Genomic DNA, 21,540 nt, shown 5'->3' with positions numbered 1-21,540 from the left:
AAATCCATTTGTAAAATTCAAGCAAATTTTAGTCATCTACATTTACAGTGCAGCCATGTATCATTGTTCTGAGCCAGGAGTGCCATAGAGCGTATTAGTCCTCAAATACTCTGATATGGCAACCCCAAAAATCTGCTGGATTGAGCATGAATATGAACTTTCTGGAATGTTTCTTCTCTTTTGCTTCACTGATGCTTTGATTTGCTCTCTGGTCAGCCAGTACAGTGGAACTGACCTGTGATATGCTTTCCAGATTAAAAGATTGAAATTTTTGTTTGACTTGTCTTAAAGTAAATTGATAATTATTTCTCCTTTTTCCCCTGAGGTGAAGCATATGGTACTTTTTTGTTTATATTAATGCGTTTCTAGAAGAAGATGCAGTTATTTCTTCTTCCTACTCGTGGCTCAACTTTTATTTGAAACTGAGTGAAGTGAATGAAAGAAAAGGAATGGAGAAGCAATTAGAGATTAAAATAATAAAAAAGTTCCTGAAGGAAGCTGGATAATGGTCATTTATTTGATAATTACTGACCCCTAAAGATTGAAGGTTGTGGTATATACAGATAAAGCAAGTACATAGATCACTGTGGTAAGTGAGGCATCATTGAGGTAGGCAGATATGTATGTGATTTAAAGAAAATAAAATTAAAAAGAAAATTTGAAGATGTTAAGTGAATACCCTGGCACAGAACCATTAGTACAGGCTGGTTGCATTTTATGAAGGTCTCCTGAGGACCTTACATAATTCAGAACTCATAATGAAAACTAATGCCAACAGAGGGTGTGGGGTATTTCTGTTTATCAGCTAAAGTTGTGTTACTGCATTACCATGTGGTAATAGCAGAAGTGTAGCTTAAAATTCACTGAGCTAGCCAATTTTGAAATTGGAGAATTCTTAATGGAGTTTTAACTTTAGAGATTCACTCTTTGAATTTTTGCCTTTAAATGAAATTTTATTAATATGTTGTTAATAATACAGTACATTATGGTAATCATTTCAGGTTGGTATAATTAAATAAAATATAGTCACACGGTGTTTTATAGTCTTAAAAACTAAACAGATATGATAAAATGCTTGGTTATACAGTCAATTCTTAATTTTTATTTTATGGCTAATTATAAAATCTCAAACTGCCTTGCTTTTTCTTCCCATATGTACATATTAAGGGAACGAAAACTAATTTAAGTGGCCTAAGTAAAAGCTAGTAAGATTATTCAAATAAAAAGTGTGTAAGTATATTTTGGCATATACAACACTCATGAATATTAAAAATTGATGAAATATGCAAGATGCTTCTTAATTAACTCTGTAATTAGGATTGTTCAAAAAGGGTTTGAAAGAATCCTAACTTTGTTTCCCTGCTCGGTCACCAGCTAGATCTTTCGTGGGTAAAATGTTATCCTGTTTATACAGTGACATCACACCTAACCTGAGGCTAACACGTAAGCCCAAAGGACAAAAATCACCTGTAGTGAAAATTTCCTTTGAGTGTCTCTCAGGAAGATGCTGTGAGAAGTCAGTGTCTCGCAGAGCCAGTTTTTTCCTTTGATGTTAGAAGAGATTGCTTTTCCTTCAGTTGGGTTCAGATGGTTTGTTCCAGGGCCACGCTGGAGAAGTATGGTTCTTTACAGATTAGTTTCACACTTGGTGCAAAAACCTATACCGAGATCCGCTGGAAGAAATAGGCAGTTCAAATCTTACAGTCTACTCCAGGGCATATACTCATCGATGGGATGCTGAGCAAAATCATCCATACAATTTGAAGCTCTGTTTTTAGAAAACCATTCATGCTTTGTGTTTATTTTTGGTTTCATGGGTAGTAAAAACTGAGTAAATGAAATGTGCATATGCCACACGCAGCTCCACTGTAAGATAATTTTACACCAATGCTGTATCATCCAGAAGCCAGCGAGCCTTTCCTTTTCCTCGGGATAGGTAGACGTCACTTGTTTTCCGGAAAATATTAATCTCCCGGGTTGTTATATCAGTAACTTAAAGTATACTTTCCCTTTTCTTACTTCCTTCACCTCATTTGTTCAGCAGACATAAAAGCCTGCTCTGTTCTGGGTCTGGTGTTAGGCTTGGGGGTTCAGAAGTGAGTAACGTGACCTCCGTCTTCAGAGCTTACACTGTAACAGGGGGACCAGCACGTGCACAGTCACAAGACGACACGACATACACTGTGTTCCTTGCAGATTTAAATACTCATATTCCTTGAGTATTTCAGAAGTCACCCCACAGATATTGGTAGTTGTTCAAATTCATTTATACAATGCTTTCGAATTTCTAAAAATAGTGGCTTCTTTGGACCAGATAATACTTTGTTGTGGGGACTGTCTTATGCATCAGGGGGTTCAGCAGGTAACAGCAGCACCCCACCTCCAACTGAAAGCATCTCCAGACATTGCCAGGTGTCCCCAGGTGGCAGAATCGCCTCTGGTTGAGATCCACTGTCCTAGAGGAAGCGGGGGGGGGGGGGCAAGCTGGGTGGCAGGGCCTCTCCCGAGAGACGACGCAGACAGGGACCAGAGGACAAGGCCCGCAGGCCATTGGAGGGGCTCAGGGACTCCTCTCCATCCCCCCAAGGCTTCCATTGTGAGTATACGGGAGAACAAGTTAGCTTAAAGTAAGTTGTATAAAGCATTCATCTTAAAAATAAAACATGAATTTATGGAATAAACTGAGAAGTCAGAAAATGCTCGGAGATAAATTCTAGGGCCTTTGAAAAATACTTTGGAGATGCAGCTTGGCTTGTGTCCCCTGCTTACAGAGCCCTGTTTGTGTCCTCTCTGGTTCCGTTATGGTTTTCTCTTGTGCGTCATTTTGCCATTGTGCACTGTAATGACATCGTCATTTTCTTCCCTTTTCCCATCAAGTCATTCTGCCGGCAGGGCTCGGTCTCTGAGCTCCTGCTCTCGCTGCTTTCTTCTTGGACGCACTCTGTCAGCCGCCGGCCTGCTGTTGCATATGTAAAATCCGCTCCTGTGTCCGCTGTCACTGTATGTGTTCTTGTCGCATGTCCGTTGCCACGGTAGTTCTGTTTTCTTTGCCATGAATGCATTGGAGCGATGATTACAGTAGAGAAAAGCAGGACTAGATTTTAAGAAATAATGGATAACAAACCCAAAATTTTGCCAACCACATTGAAGCATTTTTATAGCATTCCGTGTCATGTGATTGTATTGATATTTGTATTTGGTTGCTATAACTTATTTGGTTGGCTACTTATATCTTACCTTATAGCTAACTATCTACAGAGCATGTCATGATGACAAGTTAAATTAAGTTGATTTCTATCATTTTGTTAAATGTATCCATTTAAGTTTTGTGACTTTTGAGATATATCAAATTTTCTCAGAAAGTTGTCTATGCCCATCATAGCTTTATGATTAATAACATGTCTTTTGAATGACAAAAGGTACTAAGGAAGGCAAAGGCTTTGTAGAATTGTTGAAATTTTTGTTGTGAATTTTATTATGATACCACTAATAAAATTACATGAATTACCCTAAATTTTGTTTTGATTCCACTAATAAAGTCCATATAATATCCTAAGTTTTGTTTAGTTATAACAAGTATATTATTTAAGTCCACACTGAAAAGATGAAGTAAACGGGAACAGATGAAGTCAAACCATTTATTAAATGTGAAACTACGAAGTAGTCATTAATGTTATGAATAGCGATAAGTTATCACAAGATTGGGGGGTAAGATCCATTTCCAATGACAAACATAATTTGAAAATATTTTAGCAAATGAAATTTCCTGTAACAAGTCTTTATGACCTTAAAGATTACAATTCATCAGCCCTTGAAGATTTTAAAACCCCCAAACCCTACATTAACATAGGAATGCTATTTTCTATTCTCAGTTAACAGACTAAACAGATATTTAAATTATGATGGCAAGATACAGAGTAGGTCTATATTTAACATAAATTTTCTGACATTTTCTAATCTTTTCCTTATCTGGTTAACAAAATATAATAGCTAAGTGCTGCTTCTTCTCAAACCACCCATGTCAACTGTTTTCCTCTTCTGTTCATGGTTCCTCATTAAATTGCTGAGGCTTTAGAGCACCTGGCTCTAGTTTTTATTTCTAACAAAGGCTGAATAGAAGAACATGGGCCTTAGGATTTTGTTTTTACAAGTTATTGTTAGTTGTTGACAACATAAATAGTTGATAAGAAAATAACCCTTGAAAGCACAAAATCAGGTTTAGAGAATATTTATTAGGTGGAAAAGAACTTGTTTTTCTGCCAGATATTATTTATACATATATAAGAATATTGCCTTTTGAACACATCATTTTACCTAGTCATAGATAGTTTAGAATAAATTCCAAAAAATAGAATTGCTAAGCCAAAGGATACATGTGTTTATAAATTTGTAAATATAGTATGAGCAATTTTTCTTCTCTAGGAGTTCCAATCTATATCCTACTTGCAAATGAGGGCCTATTACTCTGTAGCCTCACCAATGCAGTTTTTCATTGAACTTTTTTTGTTGCTTTTGCACTAATGGGTGAAAAAAGATTTTACTATGGCTTTATTTTGTATTTTTCTTATAATGATGGAGGTTGAGCCATTTTGTTTCCTTTTCTATGAACTATATATAATCATGTCTTACATTTTTCAATTTCAATTTAAAGTAGGAATTGTTATTTTATAATACAAAAAGAGAAGAGGAATTTGAGGTGACCACCTTTTTGATTTATTGTTAACAATATAAAATTGGCCTTATTCTTTTTGGATACACACATGTACATGAATATAACATAAAGGTTTTTCCTCTTTTCTAAAACGAAGTTTGGGAGTAATCAGTCCAAACCAGAGTTCACGGTGGACCTTAAGGGGGCAACGATTGAGATGGCTTCAAAGGATAAATCCAGCAAAAAGAATGTATTTGAGGTAATAAATTATTCTCTAAGTATAATCCACATTCTTAACCATGGTAACTTCATGTTCTGTTTTGAGTTATTTCGGGAAATGGTCTTTCAGCGTGACTAGTTAAGGCAAAGTTAGTCATTAAGTTACTTTGTATCATAATTTAAGGAAAAAAGCTGGTGTAAAGATCTGGCTTCACTTGCATAAGTCACTGGATCTCCGAAGATGTATTACAAGCCTTTGTTCCACAAGTCATGCCTTTCCCCAGCAACAATAAAAGGTTTGGTTCCTTTTGCCTACCAAATCTAATATTAAAAAACAAATTAAAACCTTCCTATTTGTCATTAAAAGCCCTCCGCAGTGATACATGATCCTGTATCAGTTACTTATTTCTGCCTAACAGACCATCCCCAGACTTAGTAGCCTGAGGAAAGAACCGTTTTGCTTGTTTGGTTTGGCCTGTGCGGAGCTGAATGGTTCTTCTGGTCCAACCCGGGACCGGTCACCCAGCTTCAGTCATCCAGTGGCTTGACCGGGGCTGGACGGTCTAGTTCCCCCTCCGGGTTGGTGCCAGCTGTTGGCTGGGATCCCGCTCACCATCTCTCCTCCTCAAGGAGGTGACCCCAGGCTTCTTCACATGTCAGGGTTCCAGGGGGGCCAGAGTGGGAGCCGCAAGGCTTCTTGGGGACCGGATGTAAGAGTCAAACAGCAGTGTGTTCTGTGGCTTAAAGCACAGCCCCCCCCGCTGGTGGAGGGGCAGCCACACTGCACAGGGCTGCGTAAGCAGAGAGCAGAGGGTGCTCGGACCGTCTTTGCAAAGAATCTCTCCTGTCTCCGGTCTTTCCTACTTGTCGTCTAGGCAGATTAGAATAGTTGATATTTCCCAAGTGGAACCCGGGTTTTCCTGTCTTGATGGTTTTCACTCCTGATGGATCTGCCTTTAATACCGGCAGCTGCTAGCCTCTCCTTGTCAAGTGTTCCCTCTCTTCCAGGACCCACAAGAAACGCCACCACAGCGCAGGTGCTGCTGCTTTGTGCTTGTAACATGGCGTTTGTTCTCACGTACCCGGAGCTTTCGTCATCTGTAAATTACTCCCCCGCTAGATTTTTTTTTTTTTTTTTTTTTTTTTTTTTTTTTTTGCTGTACGCGGGCCTCTCACTGCTGTGGCCTCTCCCGTTGCGGAGCACAGGCTCCGGACACACAGGCTCCGCGGCCATGGCTCGCGGGCCCAGCCGCTCCGCGGCATGTGGGATCTTCCGGGATCGGGGCACGAACCCGTGTCCCCTGCATCGGCAGGCGGACTCTCAACCACTGCACCACCAGGGAAGCCCTCCCCCGCTAGATTATTAAATTTTCTTTTCAAGCAAAGAGACTGCATGTTTTTCCTTATTGTTACAAAGTGAGACCCTCTAACAGAGTATCTTGGCCCACTCTCTAGAAGAAATGCAGGAAAGGAAGTTACTGTTACCTGAGGTAGCCTTGTTTCATTCCAGAATGAAGAAGGTCCCATGGTCAAATAAATTTGGGAAATAATATATATTTTATTCCTCTGTTAGGAAGTCACGGTGCACCCTGGAATAGCAAAACTCTGAGAAGTCTTGAAGGAGAGAGTCTTGTTTAGCTCTTTCCAATCCAGCATTTCCCAAATTAACATCACATAATGAGTTCTTTATTTTTTTTGAGGAATGCCTTTTAAAACATTACTTCAGGAGCTGTTTGAGGAATATATCTCAGAATGTTGTTTGGGAAACATTGCCATATGTTCCTCTAGGAAGAAAGAAAATCAGACACTTACCAAACAGAAAATAGAAGGAATGATTTCTATAAATACCTCAAAATTCTTCCTCAGTCAGGTGTGAGGAACTCTGAACCCAGGAGATCATACATAAATGGGTTATTGCATTCATATAGAATCATATATCGTGTCCTTACTTTAGTTAGTTCATGATTTGACAATTCAGTGATGTTTCTGTCCAGAAGGGTTGTGATGTTTATTGTCTGTGCCCTCTCTTTGTACCAAGTCATTATAATTTCCTATTAAATACTCAATATTGAAAGTCTAACTCTTGTATAGTCTCTTTTTCTATATATTTTTTAACCAGAGAGAGAAATTCTCAAATTTATGTTAAAATATTATAGATTTTATTTCTTAACAAATCATGTTTCAATTCTCATTTAAAATGCACAGCATAGGTACTTGAACTTATTTTTTTAATGATAAAGTATTCTAGATTCCAGCAAGTTTTATGTTGTTTGTGTGATGGAGTTTGGGATCCTAAATTATTAGATTTTCATTGAGAATTTACTGTGAGAAAAACGTCATGTTTTGTAAAATTATCCAGCTGGTATTCTTTTATACTAAAATAAAAGATAATTCCATCCCTGTGGAGTACTGTAACCATTCCACTATTAATATAATATATGGCATCCAATCTTCTGGTGGTTTTGTAGACTTTGAATTAAATGTATTTATTTACTTCATTGAAAGCACTAACCATACTTTTTTTTCCCTTTCTTATCTCTAAAGCTGAAAACCCGTCAAGGAACAGAACTGCTGATTCAGTCTGACAATGACGCAGTTATCAATGAGTGGTTTAAAGCTCTTAGTAGCACCATCAGTAATCAGGTATGTGTTTGACTCAGGTAAATTTTTTTTTAACTTTAGAGCTGTTTTTCTTGTGTTCTTTTTGTTTTTTGGCTTTCTAACTGGTTATTATATATATAGTTTCCAATTTATATTTAAAAAATACTTTTTAAAAATCATATTTTGACAGAGGTAGGAAAGATAGTGATTAGCTTAGCAGTTCCCAGGGACTGATGAGTGATTTAACATCGTCATTTATAGGATTTTGCCACCAGTAGATTTCACGTAACTTTCACATGAGGCATTGGTTCAAAAAGAAAATAGCTCAGGAGGCAGGGACAGTCTAACTGTGCCTAGTATGTAGTATTTGTTCATGGAGTGAATGCTTTGGAAATCATCCTATTTGGTGGAAACAGATCCTGAGCAAAATGGTGAGATGCATGAAGCTGTCGTCTTGTCATTTGTACTTTTTCTTTCCTAGTGACCTTTCTACTCAGAGTACCCTCATGTTCCTGGAAAATTTCTTCTCATGTGTATTACAACCAAAAAGAACCTCGCATTTATATTCTGAAGCTGTGTTTGTAAGAGCAGTAATAAACAACTAGAAGCTGTACTTTCTTAGACTGTACTCTTCCCCCCTCACCATATGGGGACTTGGTTCCTGGTTAAGGATCATGTATCAGTGACAGAAGTGAAATGAAAGTGAATACTTACGGGAGCATGTAATGCAGGTTTTAAACTAAATGGAGACAAAAAAAGTTTGGGAATCACTGGCTTTAGTAGAGATGGAGATGTCTTTCAGAGACTTCATAGGTGATGCTTCATTATTAATAAGGTTTGTGATTGTATCAAGGTGTTTACCTTCTGTGGGTCTCAGTTTTTCTACTTAGAGAAAATAGAGAGATTGCACTGGATTGTCTCCAACTATCCTTTTAAGCTCCAAAATTTTATGATTCACCCAGTTCAAATCACCCAGATTTGGAATCTGAGTATTCTTTAACTCTTCTGCCTCCAACTTTTACCTCTTCTAGCAAAGTATTTACCAACCTAGATGTGAATTCTTCCTTTGCGGTTTGTAATACTGTGTGATATTTCTGAACCTTGTCCATTTCTTTCCATTTATTCCTGAAACCATGGACAGGCCTTTAAATGTTGATATTGAGAGTAACCTCCTAAACAGTTTTCCTTATTTCATCTCATCCCCCACCAATGCATTGTTAATGCCGCTACTGTATGAAACTTCCTGATGTCACTTTTGTAATCCTCCCCTGCACAGAAACCTTACGTGACTCCTATTAGAATTCAACAACCTGAGCCCAGTCTGTCTTTTCAAATGTACCTCCTACTCTACCCAGTACGGGCTTGCAGGTCTAGTCACTGTAATGTGCTCGCTACCCCTTGAAAGCAAGGGTGGCTGCATCCATCTCACACACATGTGAGTGCCTTACACACTGGGGTATAGCAGCGTGCAACCGGATGCTGCATCTTTATGCATGGAGCTTACAATCAAAGACAGAAGATTACTGAGGACAGACAACTGAACAGTTAATATAATGAACATATAAAAACTCTGATTAAGTAGGGGCTAATCTAGTGTAGGGATCAAGGGAGGCCTTGCAGAGAAAGTGGCTTTTTAAATTAAGGCCTAAGCGTTCAGGGAATAAGCCAACTGAAAAGAGAGGAACATATAATTGACTCTAAAAATTTTAAATGTGTACTGTTTACAAAGTGGCAAAAGATACTGAGGGCAAAGAGATGGACAAGATTACAAAACTTTTTTTTATTAAGAGACATTGGCAAAAACTTAAATGAGAAGTATATCATGTTCATGGATTAAAAAATTCAATTATGTAAAGATATAATATTCTTCCAAATGACTTATAAATTTGTAGGTTTGAGATTTTTGAGTCTCATTCAAAATCCCAGTAGGTTTTGTGGTGGAACTTGACAAACTTATTCTAAAATTCATATAGAAATGCAAAGGGCTAAGAATATGCAAGACACCTTTGAAGAAGACTTGCTGTAGCATATGTCAGGACCTTATAAAGCTGTGTATCCATAATGGGATAGACATAAAGACCTGTGGAACAGAATAAAGAGCCTGGAGACAGACCCACGTACCTTTGGACACTCTGTGCCAGGTAGAGCATGTGCTGGGTGAGCTGGATGTCCAAGAAGAACTGGAGCCTTTCCTTACACTGTGCACAAAAATAAACTCTGGGTGGAGAAAGGACCTCAGAGTAAAAGGCAGAGCAGTGTTTTTAGCTTTAAGAATTCAGTCCCCTTTTTAACTTGTAAAAGTGACCATAGTTAGGCTGTAAATGAGTTCTAGGATTTCTTTCAATTCCTGATATCCGTAGGTCTGTGAGTAATGAGTAATGTCAATTAACTATTGACACAAAGTGCAATTTTAAAAGACTGTTGGTGTGAAGCAGTTAAGGTACCATTGCTAGTTAGCTTTATCTGTCCTATTACCAACAATGTGCCATCATCCTGTTCTGTCACCACAGATTATAGCCCAGCCTTTTAACTGGTATTACTTGTCACTTGATCAAAATGAGGCAAGATAGCATCACCATCAGTACAAGCGCATTATCCCTGTGAATTATCAGTAATTTTTTCTTTATCGAAATTCAGTTAATGCCATCAGTGGGTGTGGGGGGAAGAGTATTTTTAAAGATTTATCAAATATCTAAATCATATATCTTATGTACTAATTGGTTCCCTAAAATCATTTGGAAGAGTTGATTACTGATCATTCTGAGAATTACATCTAAAGTAATAGCAAAAGTAATATGTGTTTGGAAAATCTCTAACCAACAGACAGCAGAACCCGATGAAGCGATTGAGGAGGATTTACCAGATTCACCAGGAATAGAAAAGCACGATAAAGAAAAGGACCATAAGGATCTGAAGAAATTGCGTTGTAAGTTTTCCTTCCCTATGTTGCTAGTGGTTTGAGTGAGCTTATTCTCTTAGCAAAGGTTTAGAGTAAATATATAAAAGCTGAGTGGACTCTCCAGTGTTACAAGACTTCTAAGATTCAGGAGTTGCAGTCTCAGTGGTTCAGTGTTCTCTCTCCTCATTAACTCATCATCATTTTTTGTTTGTTTGTTTGTTTTTTGCGGTACATGGGCCTCTCACTGTTGTGGCCTCTCCCGTTGCGGAGCACAGGCTCCAGACGTGCAGGCTCAGCGGCCATGGCTCACGGGCCCAGCCGCTCCGCGGCATGTGGGATCTTCCCGGACCGGGGCACGAACCCATGTCCCCTGCATTGGCAGGCGGACTCTCAACCACTGCGCCACCAGGGAAGCCCAACTCATCATCATTTTTCAGCCTAATCGTATGCACCCCGATGGCATCATATTAATTTTAAGATATTATGATACCCTTTCAAGAGGAACAAATGCGCACAACAGAATGCGCTTATGTTGAGGTCTCTAGGAAGCTGAACTTTATTGATTGGAAAATATATAATTACTGTTTAAGATTCTAGATAGACCCTTCTACATTAAGAAGTCAGAAGTCACAGGATATGTACCATAGTTCCCTATTGGATGCCAGGCAGCCGCCTCTAGACTGGGATATGTCTGTGCATTTAATCTCCAGACCACATATTATGTATACAGGACCAGAGAAACGCCAGCAGTTGTAAGGATTTCATTTTCTTTCCTTTTTTTTTTCTTTTCTTTTAACCATCTTTTTTTTTGGCCACTCCATGCTGCATGTGGGATCTTAGATGGAACCCGTGCCCCCTGCAGTGGAAGCATGGAGTCCTAACCACGGGACCGCCAGGGAATTCCCAAGGATTGCATTTTCTAACACAGGGCTCTTGTGAATTATGTGCTTTAAATAGGCCATTACCCGTGACTTGAACCTGCTTAAATCTATTTTAACAAATCCACATTTAACTGAGAAATTTTTGGTCTTCACATTAACTGAATGATTAGAAAATCAGTTCTCCTGTTTTTCTCCCACATTCTTATGAAGTTTAGGCCTATTACTGACACTGTCACTGTATAATAGTGTAAACCACGAAACTTTTATTGTTTTAATTCTTTACTCATATATTGTTTGTGCTCTCAACTTTCTTCAAATATGGTTATTTTCAAGAAATTTACTTTCTCAATTTTTATTATTGTAACCCAAAGAGAAATCAGGTCTGCAGGCAATGTGGAAATCCAGGTGGTCCCATCCTTAGCTCAGAGTAGAGATAATTATGATGAGTCTTAGCTTGAAGTACAAATAATTGTGATGGATATGTATACATATATATCCCGACTCCTAGTTCAGTGAGGATGGGGAAGGGTAGGGATTTTGTTTATGTTTTACGGGTTGGTTACTTTATTTTTTGCTGGTCATTTTACCGTCTAAACCTGATGGAGAGTCCAAGACTATATCATTTGTGAAATAATGAATATAAATTAGAATGACTTACAAATGTCTTGGCACATATACTAAAGAAGGCACAGTTTGCGGTCAGTGTTTAGTGATAAAAATGAAATGTTTCATTTGGTTTGTCACTTTGAAATTGTGTTAGTTTTTGATTCTTCATGTGTTACTCTTAAACCGTATTAAAGTTAGAAAAACTGAATTTATATACTGTGATTTTTTTATATATGAGATTAATATGTTTTGAGTACTAGGTGGAAAAATTTTCATCAAAAAAGCCTTTATTTTATAAAATGCTTAATATCTATCTGTCTTAAGCCATGAAAGTATCTAGCATAGATTCTTCAGAACAGAAGAAAACCAAGAAAAACTTAAAGAAATTTCTTACACGACGCCCCACTTTGCAAGCTGTTCGTGAAAAAGGTTATATTAAAGGTAGGTAGCTGGAGAGGGTGCGGAGAAAAGGGAACACTCTTGCACTGCTGGTGGGAATGTGAATTGGTACAGCCGCTATGGAGAACAGTATGGAGGTTCCTTAAAAAACTAAAAATAGAACTACCATATGACCCAGCAATCCCACTACTAGGCATATACCCTGAGAAAACCATAATTCAAAAAGAGTCATGTACCAAAATGTTCACTGCAGCTCTATTCACAATAGCCCAGAGATGGAAACAACCTAAGTGTCCATCATCGGATGAATGGATAAAGAAGATGTGGCACATATATACAATGGAATATTACTCAGCCATAAAAAGAAACGAAACTGAGCTATTTGTAATGAGGTGGATAGACCTAGAGTCTGTCATACAGAGTGAAGTTAAGTCAGAAAGACAAATACCGTATGCTAACACATATATATGGAATTTAAGAAAAAAAAATGTCATGAAAAACCTAGGGGTAAAACAGGAATAAAGACACAGACCTACTGAGAATGGACTTGAGGATATGGGGAGGGGGAAGGGTAAGCTGTGACAAAGCGAAAGAGAGGCATGGACATATATACACTACCAAACGTAAGGTAGATAGCTAGTGGGAAGCAGCCGCAGAGCACGGGGAGATCAGCTCGGTGCTTTGTGACCGCCTGGAGGGGTGGGATAGGGAGGGTGGGAGGGAGGGAGATGCAAGAGGGAAGGGATGTGGGAACAGATGTATATGTATGACTGATTCACTTTGTTATAAAGAAGAAACTAATAAAAAAAATAAAAATAAAAATAAAGTGAAATACAGTCCTACCAAAACAATAAAGTTTTGTATAGTGGCCAAAAAAAAAAAAAAAAAAGGTAAGTAGAAGTGATGTTTATAATAATGAACTTTGGCCCAAATCAGAAATAAGATATTTTACATTAAAAGCTGAAAATTTTCCAAACAGTAAAAATGTCTCATTCTTTATTCATAAAGTTATCAGGTTCAGTGATTAAAATACATTTGAGTAATTAAAATTAATTTTTTAATGCACATGAAGAGTTTATTTTAACTAAAGCATCGAACAGACATAAATACCAAATTAGCTTTTTAGAAACCCTGTACCAGAGGAGCTACATGGATGTGATGGGACGGCGTGGCAGATTTTCAGAATGACAGATTTTTAGTTTTGAGATGCACAGATCAGAAGAAATTTCAAATAATCACTAGCTGTAGAAAGAAAGAAAAAATAATATACAATTTTATTCTTGATTGTTTGCCTTCAGTTCTCATTTAAGGTAATTTTAAAATTAGGATGAAGTGTTTTTTTCTAACTAATTTTTACATTTTATTTTCATGTATAAGAACCATAATGTACTAACAGAGTTTTTTCTTAATAGGAAAGTATTCTTTAAAATCACATAAACTTGTATATACCTTTAGTTTTTACAAGCATGTTTAATTCCAAAGATAAAATTTCTAACACATCACTCCAAACAGAGACATTTGTTCATAATAAAAATATAGGAAAAGGTAACATAATTTATACCATATATATTAGAGCTGTCTTTGATTATGAAGTTTCTAACAAAGACCATTGCAGAAACATCTGTTATGCAAAGCATCTAGATTAAAGTACACAAATGAGTTTCATTAAAAAGCTATTTAAAACTTCTAGGAAGAATTCAGCTAATTAAGTGATTCAGATTAGCAGCCTTAAAGAGTTAAGAGTAAACAGGAACCCCCAGATAATGCACATGAATTTAGCATGTTGAGCTTAGAGCCTTAAAAAAAGCCTGACAAATAAATGGATAGAAACTCCTGCTCACTCTTCGTCAGACCCTTTCAATGAGAAATACAAACTTGCTACTTCCTGGTGGTGTTCATCCACTTCAAATACTGTATTTTATTTGTTTTCCTGAATATTTAGCACGAATGTGGAATTTCAAAACTGTTGGGTTGAAAGATTACTAGAGCAGACTTTGATATATTTTGTGAAATCAGATGTTGGTACACGATGGGCGTGTGGTTTTTTTTTTTTTTGAATTTAATTTTATTTATTTTTTTATACAGCAGGTTCTTATTAGTTATCCATTTTATACATATTAGTGTATATATGTCAATCCCAATCTGATGGGCATGTTTTAACAGTTTAAAAAGTATTTGAGTATTTGCTAAGTGGTGGACTTGAGCCTCAGTGCTGGGAATACCTATTGGCATTCAAGAATGAGAGGGTCCCTGCCCGCATGAAACTTCTATAAAGAGGAGAGACAGACAAGGTAATTTAGAATAATGGTGACTTACGTGAAGAATCTGACATAGTGATAAAACAGAGAGTGACTGGAATTGGGCTGCCTTAGGATGGTCAGAGGGTTCTTAAAAAGAGGTGGCATTTTGGGCTTCCCTGGTGGCGCAGTGGTTGAGAGTCCGCCTGCCGATGCAGGGGACATGGGTTCGTGCCCCGGTCCAGGAAGATCCCACATGCCGCAGAGCGGCTGGGCCCGTGAGCCATGGCCACTGAGCCTGGTGTCCGGAGCCTGTGCTCCACAATGGGAGAGGCCACAACAGTGAGAGGCCCGCGTACAGCAAAAAAAACAAAACAAAAAAAAAACAAACAAAAAAAAGAGGTGGCATTTTAGCTGAGACCAGGAGTGGTGAGAAGGAGCTCCGTTTGGGGGAAGGTTGATCTCTGCACAGGAGGGGAAGGTAAGAAGGGAGCCAGGCAGGAATGAAGGAGGGTGTTCTTGGAGCTTGGAGTCGGAAGAGGGAGGTGAGTGCAGATCAGACAGACATGCATTGTGGTGAAAGTGTCTGCATGCAGGGGTATCTTCTGTTGCACTGTGAATCATTTAGCCATTTTGTGAACTAAAGTTTAGCAAGGTGACTCATTTCTTGAAATCTCTTTCAGATCAGGTATTTGGAGCCAATCTTGCTAATCTGTGTCAGAGAGAGAATGGCACCGTGCCAAAATTCGTGAAATTGTGCATCGAACATGTTGAGCAATATGGTAAGAAAATGAATTTTTTTTTTAAGTTAAGCACACCACCCATTGTTTTGCCATCAAAATCCCTAGGATTTTTATGATTTTGAGTGTTGCAACCAAAAGTTCTTTATAGTCCTAAGTTGTCAAGAAAAGCATCTTTTTTGCAAAAAAACCTTATTTCTTTTGTATTGTTTCAAATTAAGGCCTTTGCAGTCATCTATTGCATGTTCAGTACTTAGGGTTGATTCAGCATATTGTATTCCTTGAAGCCATTGGGAGTTGGCATTTGCTTAAAATGGACGTGGTGATTGTGAAACTGTGTTTATTAAGAAATGATCCAGCAGTGTAAGAGACAGGAGGAGATAGTGTTTACTTACTAAGGGGAAGTTTCTTCTGTTTATAATAAAAATGAGATGACATTCCCAAACTGCTAAATCAACTCTAAAGTGTGCAAATAGACGACAAATCCTCTTTATGTCATTTCCTGTACTTCTGAAGACTTAAACTAATTTCTGTTTTGGTTAATTTTAACATGTTTATAATATTTATACTAGCTTTTAAAATAACAGTATCTTGACTGCAGTCCCATTAACTTATATCAGTATATCATCAAAAATATCTTGTGTAATTAAAATATTTGCATAAAATGTAATTTATGCTAGTCACAGATCTCTGACTCTCAGCCTGACAGTAGAGATGCCATGCTACTTGGCTTTACTAGAAGTTAACTGAGTAGCACATTAGATAATGTGAAGTGTGTGCATCATTATCATTTAATGAATATATGAATTTTGGGGCTTCATTGTGTGAATTTCAAATGATTCTGTTTCACGTATAAAAGAAATTAATAACTGTATCAAATTATCAGTTGTTATAGAACCATTATTTTAGTTGCTGGCTTGTATTAAGTTTATTTATTACAAGCACTTAATATGACAAGCACTTTGATTCAGAGAGCACCTGTACATTTACACTCTCAAATGACGTGCCAAGAAACGGGTGGGCTGATTTTATCTACTGGCTTCCTTTACTTTTTGAATTATCTTCAGGTGTTTGCCGAAGTTTATCTTAAATTGCTAGTATTTCGAGTTTGAGATGATTTCCTTGAGATGGTGATCCACAGTCTACATGATAAAGTAGATTTGTTGCTGTTTACCAAACAATTCAGAGTGAATCTCCACCCCTCTCTCACTGCCAAGCATCTATAAAAAGCCATTTAGAGGAAAAGAGTAATTTTATTTTAGGCTAATGTTAATAAATAAGAATTCTAAAACATGAAAGCGTCTTTAGAAGAAGCCAACAAGAACTTTAAACGTAAAATTATTGTTATTTGTCTCTTAGGGTTGGATGTTGATGGGATTTATAGAGTTAGTGGCAACCTTGCAGTGATCCAGAAGCTGAGGTTTACAGTCAATCATGGTAAGATCATATATTTTTATATACAGAATAAATAACTGATGACTGTTAGAATTGGTTTAAAATAATTTCAAAAACTTTCCCGTTCCTACTGTTTTCCAGATGAGAAATTGGACTTGAAGGATAGTAAATGGGAAGATATTCATGTCATCACTGGAGCACTGAAAATGTTTTTTCGAGAATTACCAGAACCTCTCTTTACATTTAATCATTTTAATGATTTTGTTAATGCAATTAGTAAGTATGTAATTAATTCCACTCAGTTTTTTCCCTAGATGTTGAAAACCCTCTGTAGCTGCTCCAACACTGTTTGATATTTTAAACAAGTTTTTTCAAAGGATTGTTTTACTCCAGAAATTTTAAATGTAACCACCAGGTGTCACTGTGTATTACCAAATACCACATTCCAAAATAATGTCACTGCTTTCAGTTTCATGCAAAATCTCCAGTCATTGTCTTTTTTCAGAACAAGAACCAAGACAGCGTGTCTCTGCTGTGAAGGATCTAATCAAACAGTTGCCAAAGCCAAATCAAGACACAATGCAGACTCTGTTTAGACATCTCAAAAGGTAAGAGTCTCACCGCAAAAGAGAAGGAGTAATTGGGGGAAAAAGAAGGTCGGAGAAGTGCACAGGCATGAGATGTGGTGTAGGACCCCCGGGGCCAGGGCCACGAAGACCTTGGTTCAGAGCCCAGCTCTGCTGCTCGCTGTGTCTGTAACATGAGAAAGATGACTTCTCTGAGCCCCAGTTCCTCGTAGGTAAAACGGTTTGGTATAAAGAATACATTGAATTAGATTTCATATGTGAAGCATTTGTATAATGCCTAGCACGTAGTAAGTGTTCAGAAATTGTTGCTAAAAGTTAATTATGATGAAGATGAGATTGGTTAAGTGAGGAATATTCAGTTACCTTGAAGTCAAGGAAATTAGGTCTAAGTTACTACATAGTCACTCTGAAACTTCTGATAGAAAGAACACGAGATTACTAAAATAAGTGATCACAGTATGAGAGATTTTTTTTTTAATAGCATAAAATGAATAAAATTCAAAGTTTAATCTCTGTGCCCTAATGATATTTTCCCTGTCACCCTAGCGGAGGAATCATTGTTACCTGAATTGTAATAGGTATTCAAGTCTATGTCTTATTTTTAAAACTCAGCTGAAATATCACACATTTAAAGTTTGTGAGAATATGTATACCTTTCAGCTGTGTTTATGCAAAAGGAAGCTTTACATGCTATTCAGACTGAATTCTATTTGGTTAAGTAGTTTGTACGTACCTTAGGAAAATAAGCATTATTTCTCTTTTCTAAATGCAAGCTGTTTATAATATTTTTTGAAGAATTTCTCCGATTTTAAAATTTTCTCTTTTAACAATTTTTGTTTTTCCTCTTAGAGTTATAGAAAACGGAGAAAAAAACAGAATGACGTATCAGAGTATAGCAATTGTGTTCGGTCCTACTCTGTTAAAGCCAGAGAAGGAGACTGGCAACATAGCAGTTCATACCGTCTACCAGAATCAGATTGTAGAGTTAATTCTTCTCGAGCTAAATTCCATCTTCGGACGTTGACTCTCACTGAAGACAACCTGTGGAATAGAAGCCGGATTTCATCAGATTCCAAGTCCTTATACCTGATGTATTTTATGTTTGGACCAAGCAGTGACTCTTTGATTTTGCACTTTTCTGAGGGATCAGAAGGGAATGGGAGAGTCCAGATGTGTGACAGGCCCTCATATTTGCTGCTTTGTTGCAAGTTGATAGAACTGTTTGAATTAATTTTATCCTGAATGTTTGCATTTCATACTCTGAATTTCAGTAAAAATCAAAACTTGTGATTCTAGCCAGTCATATACACTGGATAATTTGGTAAGAATACTACATTTTTTCTCCTCAAACTGGATAACCTAGAATTTCTTCTCACGATTCAATAGGTTCATTGCTCGATAGAACAATACTTACTATCAGCTATTTTGAAAACGCTCCTGGGCATTTTAAACAAAACGAAGTATATCTGTTGTGAAACCTGTGTATTTTTTTTCGGGGTTTCTGCATGCAGTGGCAGTCTGATTGCTAGGACCCGTTATAACCCGGATGCGATCCCTTGATGAAGGCTTGCTGTCTTTACGGAGTAGCACAGCAGCATACTAATAGTACGTAAAACACTGTGATATGCTGGAGTTTAATTTGGCATAAAAGCCAGTTCAGGGTATCTTGGGGCTTTCTGTGCTACACTGACTTGTAGCTAACAATCCTAATCTACCTAGTGCCATACTGAGTTCTTGGTATGATCCTGTGGAAACCAGCGTTATTTGATGTAAATCCAGGCTAAAGACTCACTGTCCTTTAGCTTATGTATATAATTGTGTTATATAGTCTCAGAGTACACTCTAACCTCTCATTTCTAATCACGATATTGGTAATTCTCCGTGAATATTAGGTTTCCTCCAGAAATAGGCCGTTATCTGAGAAAGTTAACTGTGTGCACTTTTAGATTTTAATTACATTTACAGGCAAATCACTGTAATGCAAATGGTACTGGAACAATGCTGACTAGACTTGCTAAATGGTAAATGCACTACAAGAGGAACCTTTTAGATTATTTAATATGTACAGAGTACATTAGAAAAAATTTATTACAGAATTCTAACTCTGCAGTACGAATAGTGGAAACCCATATGTAAATTAGAGGGATGTCAGGTCGAAAGTGACATGGCTAAGTTTGAGAATTTCTTTTTACATTACTATTGTAGATTGGTTTGTATAATAAAACAGGGTTTGGAAGGTTTTGTTACAGAGAGCGTGGTCTGCTGAAGATTTTTTTAAATGTATTTTTCTAGATTAACTGCTGTATATGAAATGTCTAATCTGAATAAAGAAAACTATAAGAGGTTTAGAGATTTTTCCATTGGAAATGTGTATTTTGGTTTATAATTTTGTTTTGTTTTTGCATTTACTGGCACACTCTTATAATACCTCATTTAAAAAAAATCAACTGAATCCAGTACTTCCTGTGGCAAATGTTTTCCTCGTTTCACACCTTTTGTGCTCCCTGCCATGCCAGTGCCTCTGCCACCCACCCCTTCCCATCCCCTCCCACCCCTTCTCACCCCTCCCACCCCCTCCCACCCCTCCCACCCCTCCCATCCCTTCTCACCCCCTCCCACCCCTCCCATCCCCCCATCCCCTCCCACCCCCTCCCATCCCTTCTCACCCCCTTCCACCACCTCCCACCCCTTCTCACCCCCTCCCATCCCCCCATCCCCTCCCATCCCCTTCCACCCCTCCCATCCCTTCTCACCCCCTTCCACCACCTCCCACCCCTTCTCACCCACTCCCATCCCTCCCATCCCCCTCCCATCCCCTCCCATCCCCTTCCACCTCCTCCCACCCCCTCCACTCTATTTCTTCATCAATATTTGAAAGTGAATGATTTGTAACCAAGACTCTTTTTCTTAGGGTTGCATCTATAATTTACAGATTACTTTTCTTGGGGACAAATATTTTTTGTATGACCTGCGTAAAAACCTCTCACCTGAGTTTTGTGGTGAAAATGTTTGTTGTTGTGATCTTGTTAAATTGATAACAAACCAAGCTACTTGACAGCAATGGGAAAGCATTGTTTTGGGCAGGGAGAAAAAGCTCCCAAATGAGAATGTTTATATTTGCCTAAAGATGTCCTTAACAATATACAGTATGCTTTAGGCCTGGCCTATATAGTGATTGTATGCCAGGAAAACAATTAGACTCAAATCAGTGATGTTCTTTCTCTTGGTAGTTATGACATATCAAAGATGAAAATTGTCCTGTGTTTCTTGTTTCCAAGTACACCTGTGTGTATGTGAAGTCTTGAATGTTCTAATAGTCCACAGCTAATCAGCTTGTTGTAATACTGTATGTATAATGAGATCAATGTCTTGTGTGTTCATCCTTTGTGAATTAAAAATTCTCACTTGTTTTCTTGTCATAACAAAACCAGTAATATTTTTCTGTCTTGACAGCTTGACTTTTAGTAGAAAATATATTAAAGGCTGAAATAAATTGTCAGTGGAATTTCATTTACTAATAGGCTTTCCTTCAGAATGTCATTAAAAAAAGTAGTTGGAAATTGAAAGGAAAAAGTATATTCAAGTATGTTGTTATAATCCAATAGAAGGAAAATACTTATTATTTAAATGTTACAGCAGTAAGAAATTTTACCTTTTACTCTAGAAAAATTATGAAATATTTCTGGGAAAATGATGTTACCTTTTAGATAGAGGCAAATCTATAGATTTTTTTTTTCTTATGTGAAAAGTACAGATGGAATAATTCAGCCAAACTTTGGGCCTAGGCAGTTGTGTTATATACACGTATGCACATATATGTGTATGTAAATGTGTGTGTGTATGTGTCATTGCTTACATACAAATGAAAACTCATCAATAATAATCATGGCAGATACCTGGAGACCTTTGTACTATTTTGGTTTTATCCTATGATTCTTTGTAAGCCTGTAATAATAGATATTAAGATAGCAGTGAGAGGAATTTTTTCCTAGTTCGTGGGAGAGGCTTTTAATTAAATATTTAAAGTAAACATGCAGTTTCCCATGACGCTGATTTCTCCAACATCTTTAAGCATTTAAAAAAATATACAGAGGAACCTACAACATGTCATTTTAGTAAAAAATAATAGTCAAATGGGTGTCATCCTCTCACTGATGTTAAAAAGTCAACTGCTCAAATACTGCATCTATATAGAGTTGAAAATGGTAGAAAATAAGATTGTATTGAGTTTACTGGTCTCTGAACTCCAGCCGTCAGCTCTAACGATTCTCTTTTATAGAAAGCACGCCTCTAGTTTGAGACAGAGGTGTCTTAATTAGCGAGTT

The 21,540-nt window shown here is 37.5% G+C and overlaps 1 protein-coding gene across 4 annotated transcripts in view; it reads left to right on the top strand.

The window, feature by feature from the left end:
• ARHGAP12 (Rho GTPase activating protein 12) overlaps positions 1-20,729 on the top strand; it is a 111,735-nt gene extending 91,006 nt beyond the window's left edge. For all 4 annotated transcript variants that reach the window (XM_082620013.1, XM_082620012.1, XM_082620010.1 and 1 more), the window contains 9 exons: positions 4,809-4,910; positions 7,415-7,513; positions 10,295-10,397; positions 12,182-12,298; positions 15,177-15,275; positions 16,593-16,670; positions 16,770-16,904; positions 17,134-17,236; positions 18,065-20,729. In XM_082620013.1, the coding sequence (XP_082476139.1) occupies positions 4,809-4,910; positions 7,415-7,513; positions 10,295-10,397; positions 12,182-12,298; positions 15,177-15,275; positions 16,593-16,670; positions 16,770-16,904; positions 17,134-17,236; positions 18,065-18,239 (1,011 nt within the window). In that variant the 3' untranslated portion in view covers positions 18,240-20,729. The remainder of the gene's footprint in view (positions 1-4,808; positions 4,911-7,414; positions 7,514-10,294; positions 10,398-12,181; positions 12,299-15,176; positions 15,276-16,592; positions 16,671-16,769; positions 16,905-17,133; positions 17,237-18,064) is intronic.
• Positions 20,730-21,540: the final 811 nt, after the last annotated feature.

This window comes from Mesoplodon mirus (assembly GCF_964341445.2).
Source record: "Mesoplodon mirus genome assembly, chromosome: 4".
Classification (NCBI taxonomy): Eukaryota; Metazoa; Chordata; class Mammalia; order Artiodactyla; family Ziphiidae; genus Mesoplodon; species Mesoplodon mirus.
This window is presented reverse-complemented; position numbering and strand designations above follow the sequence as displayed.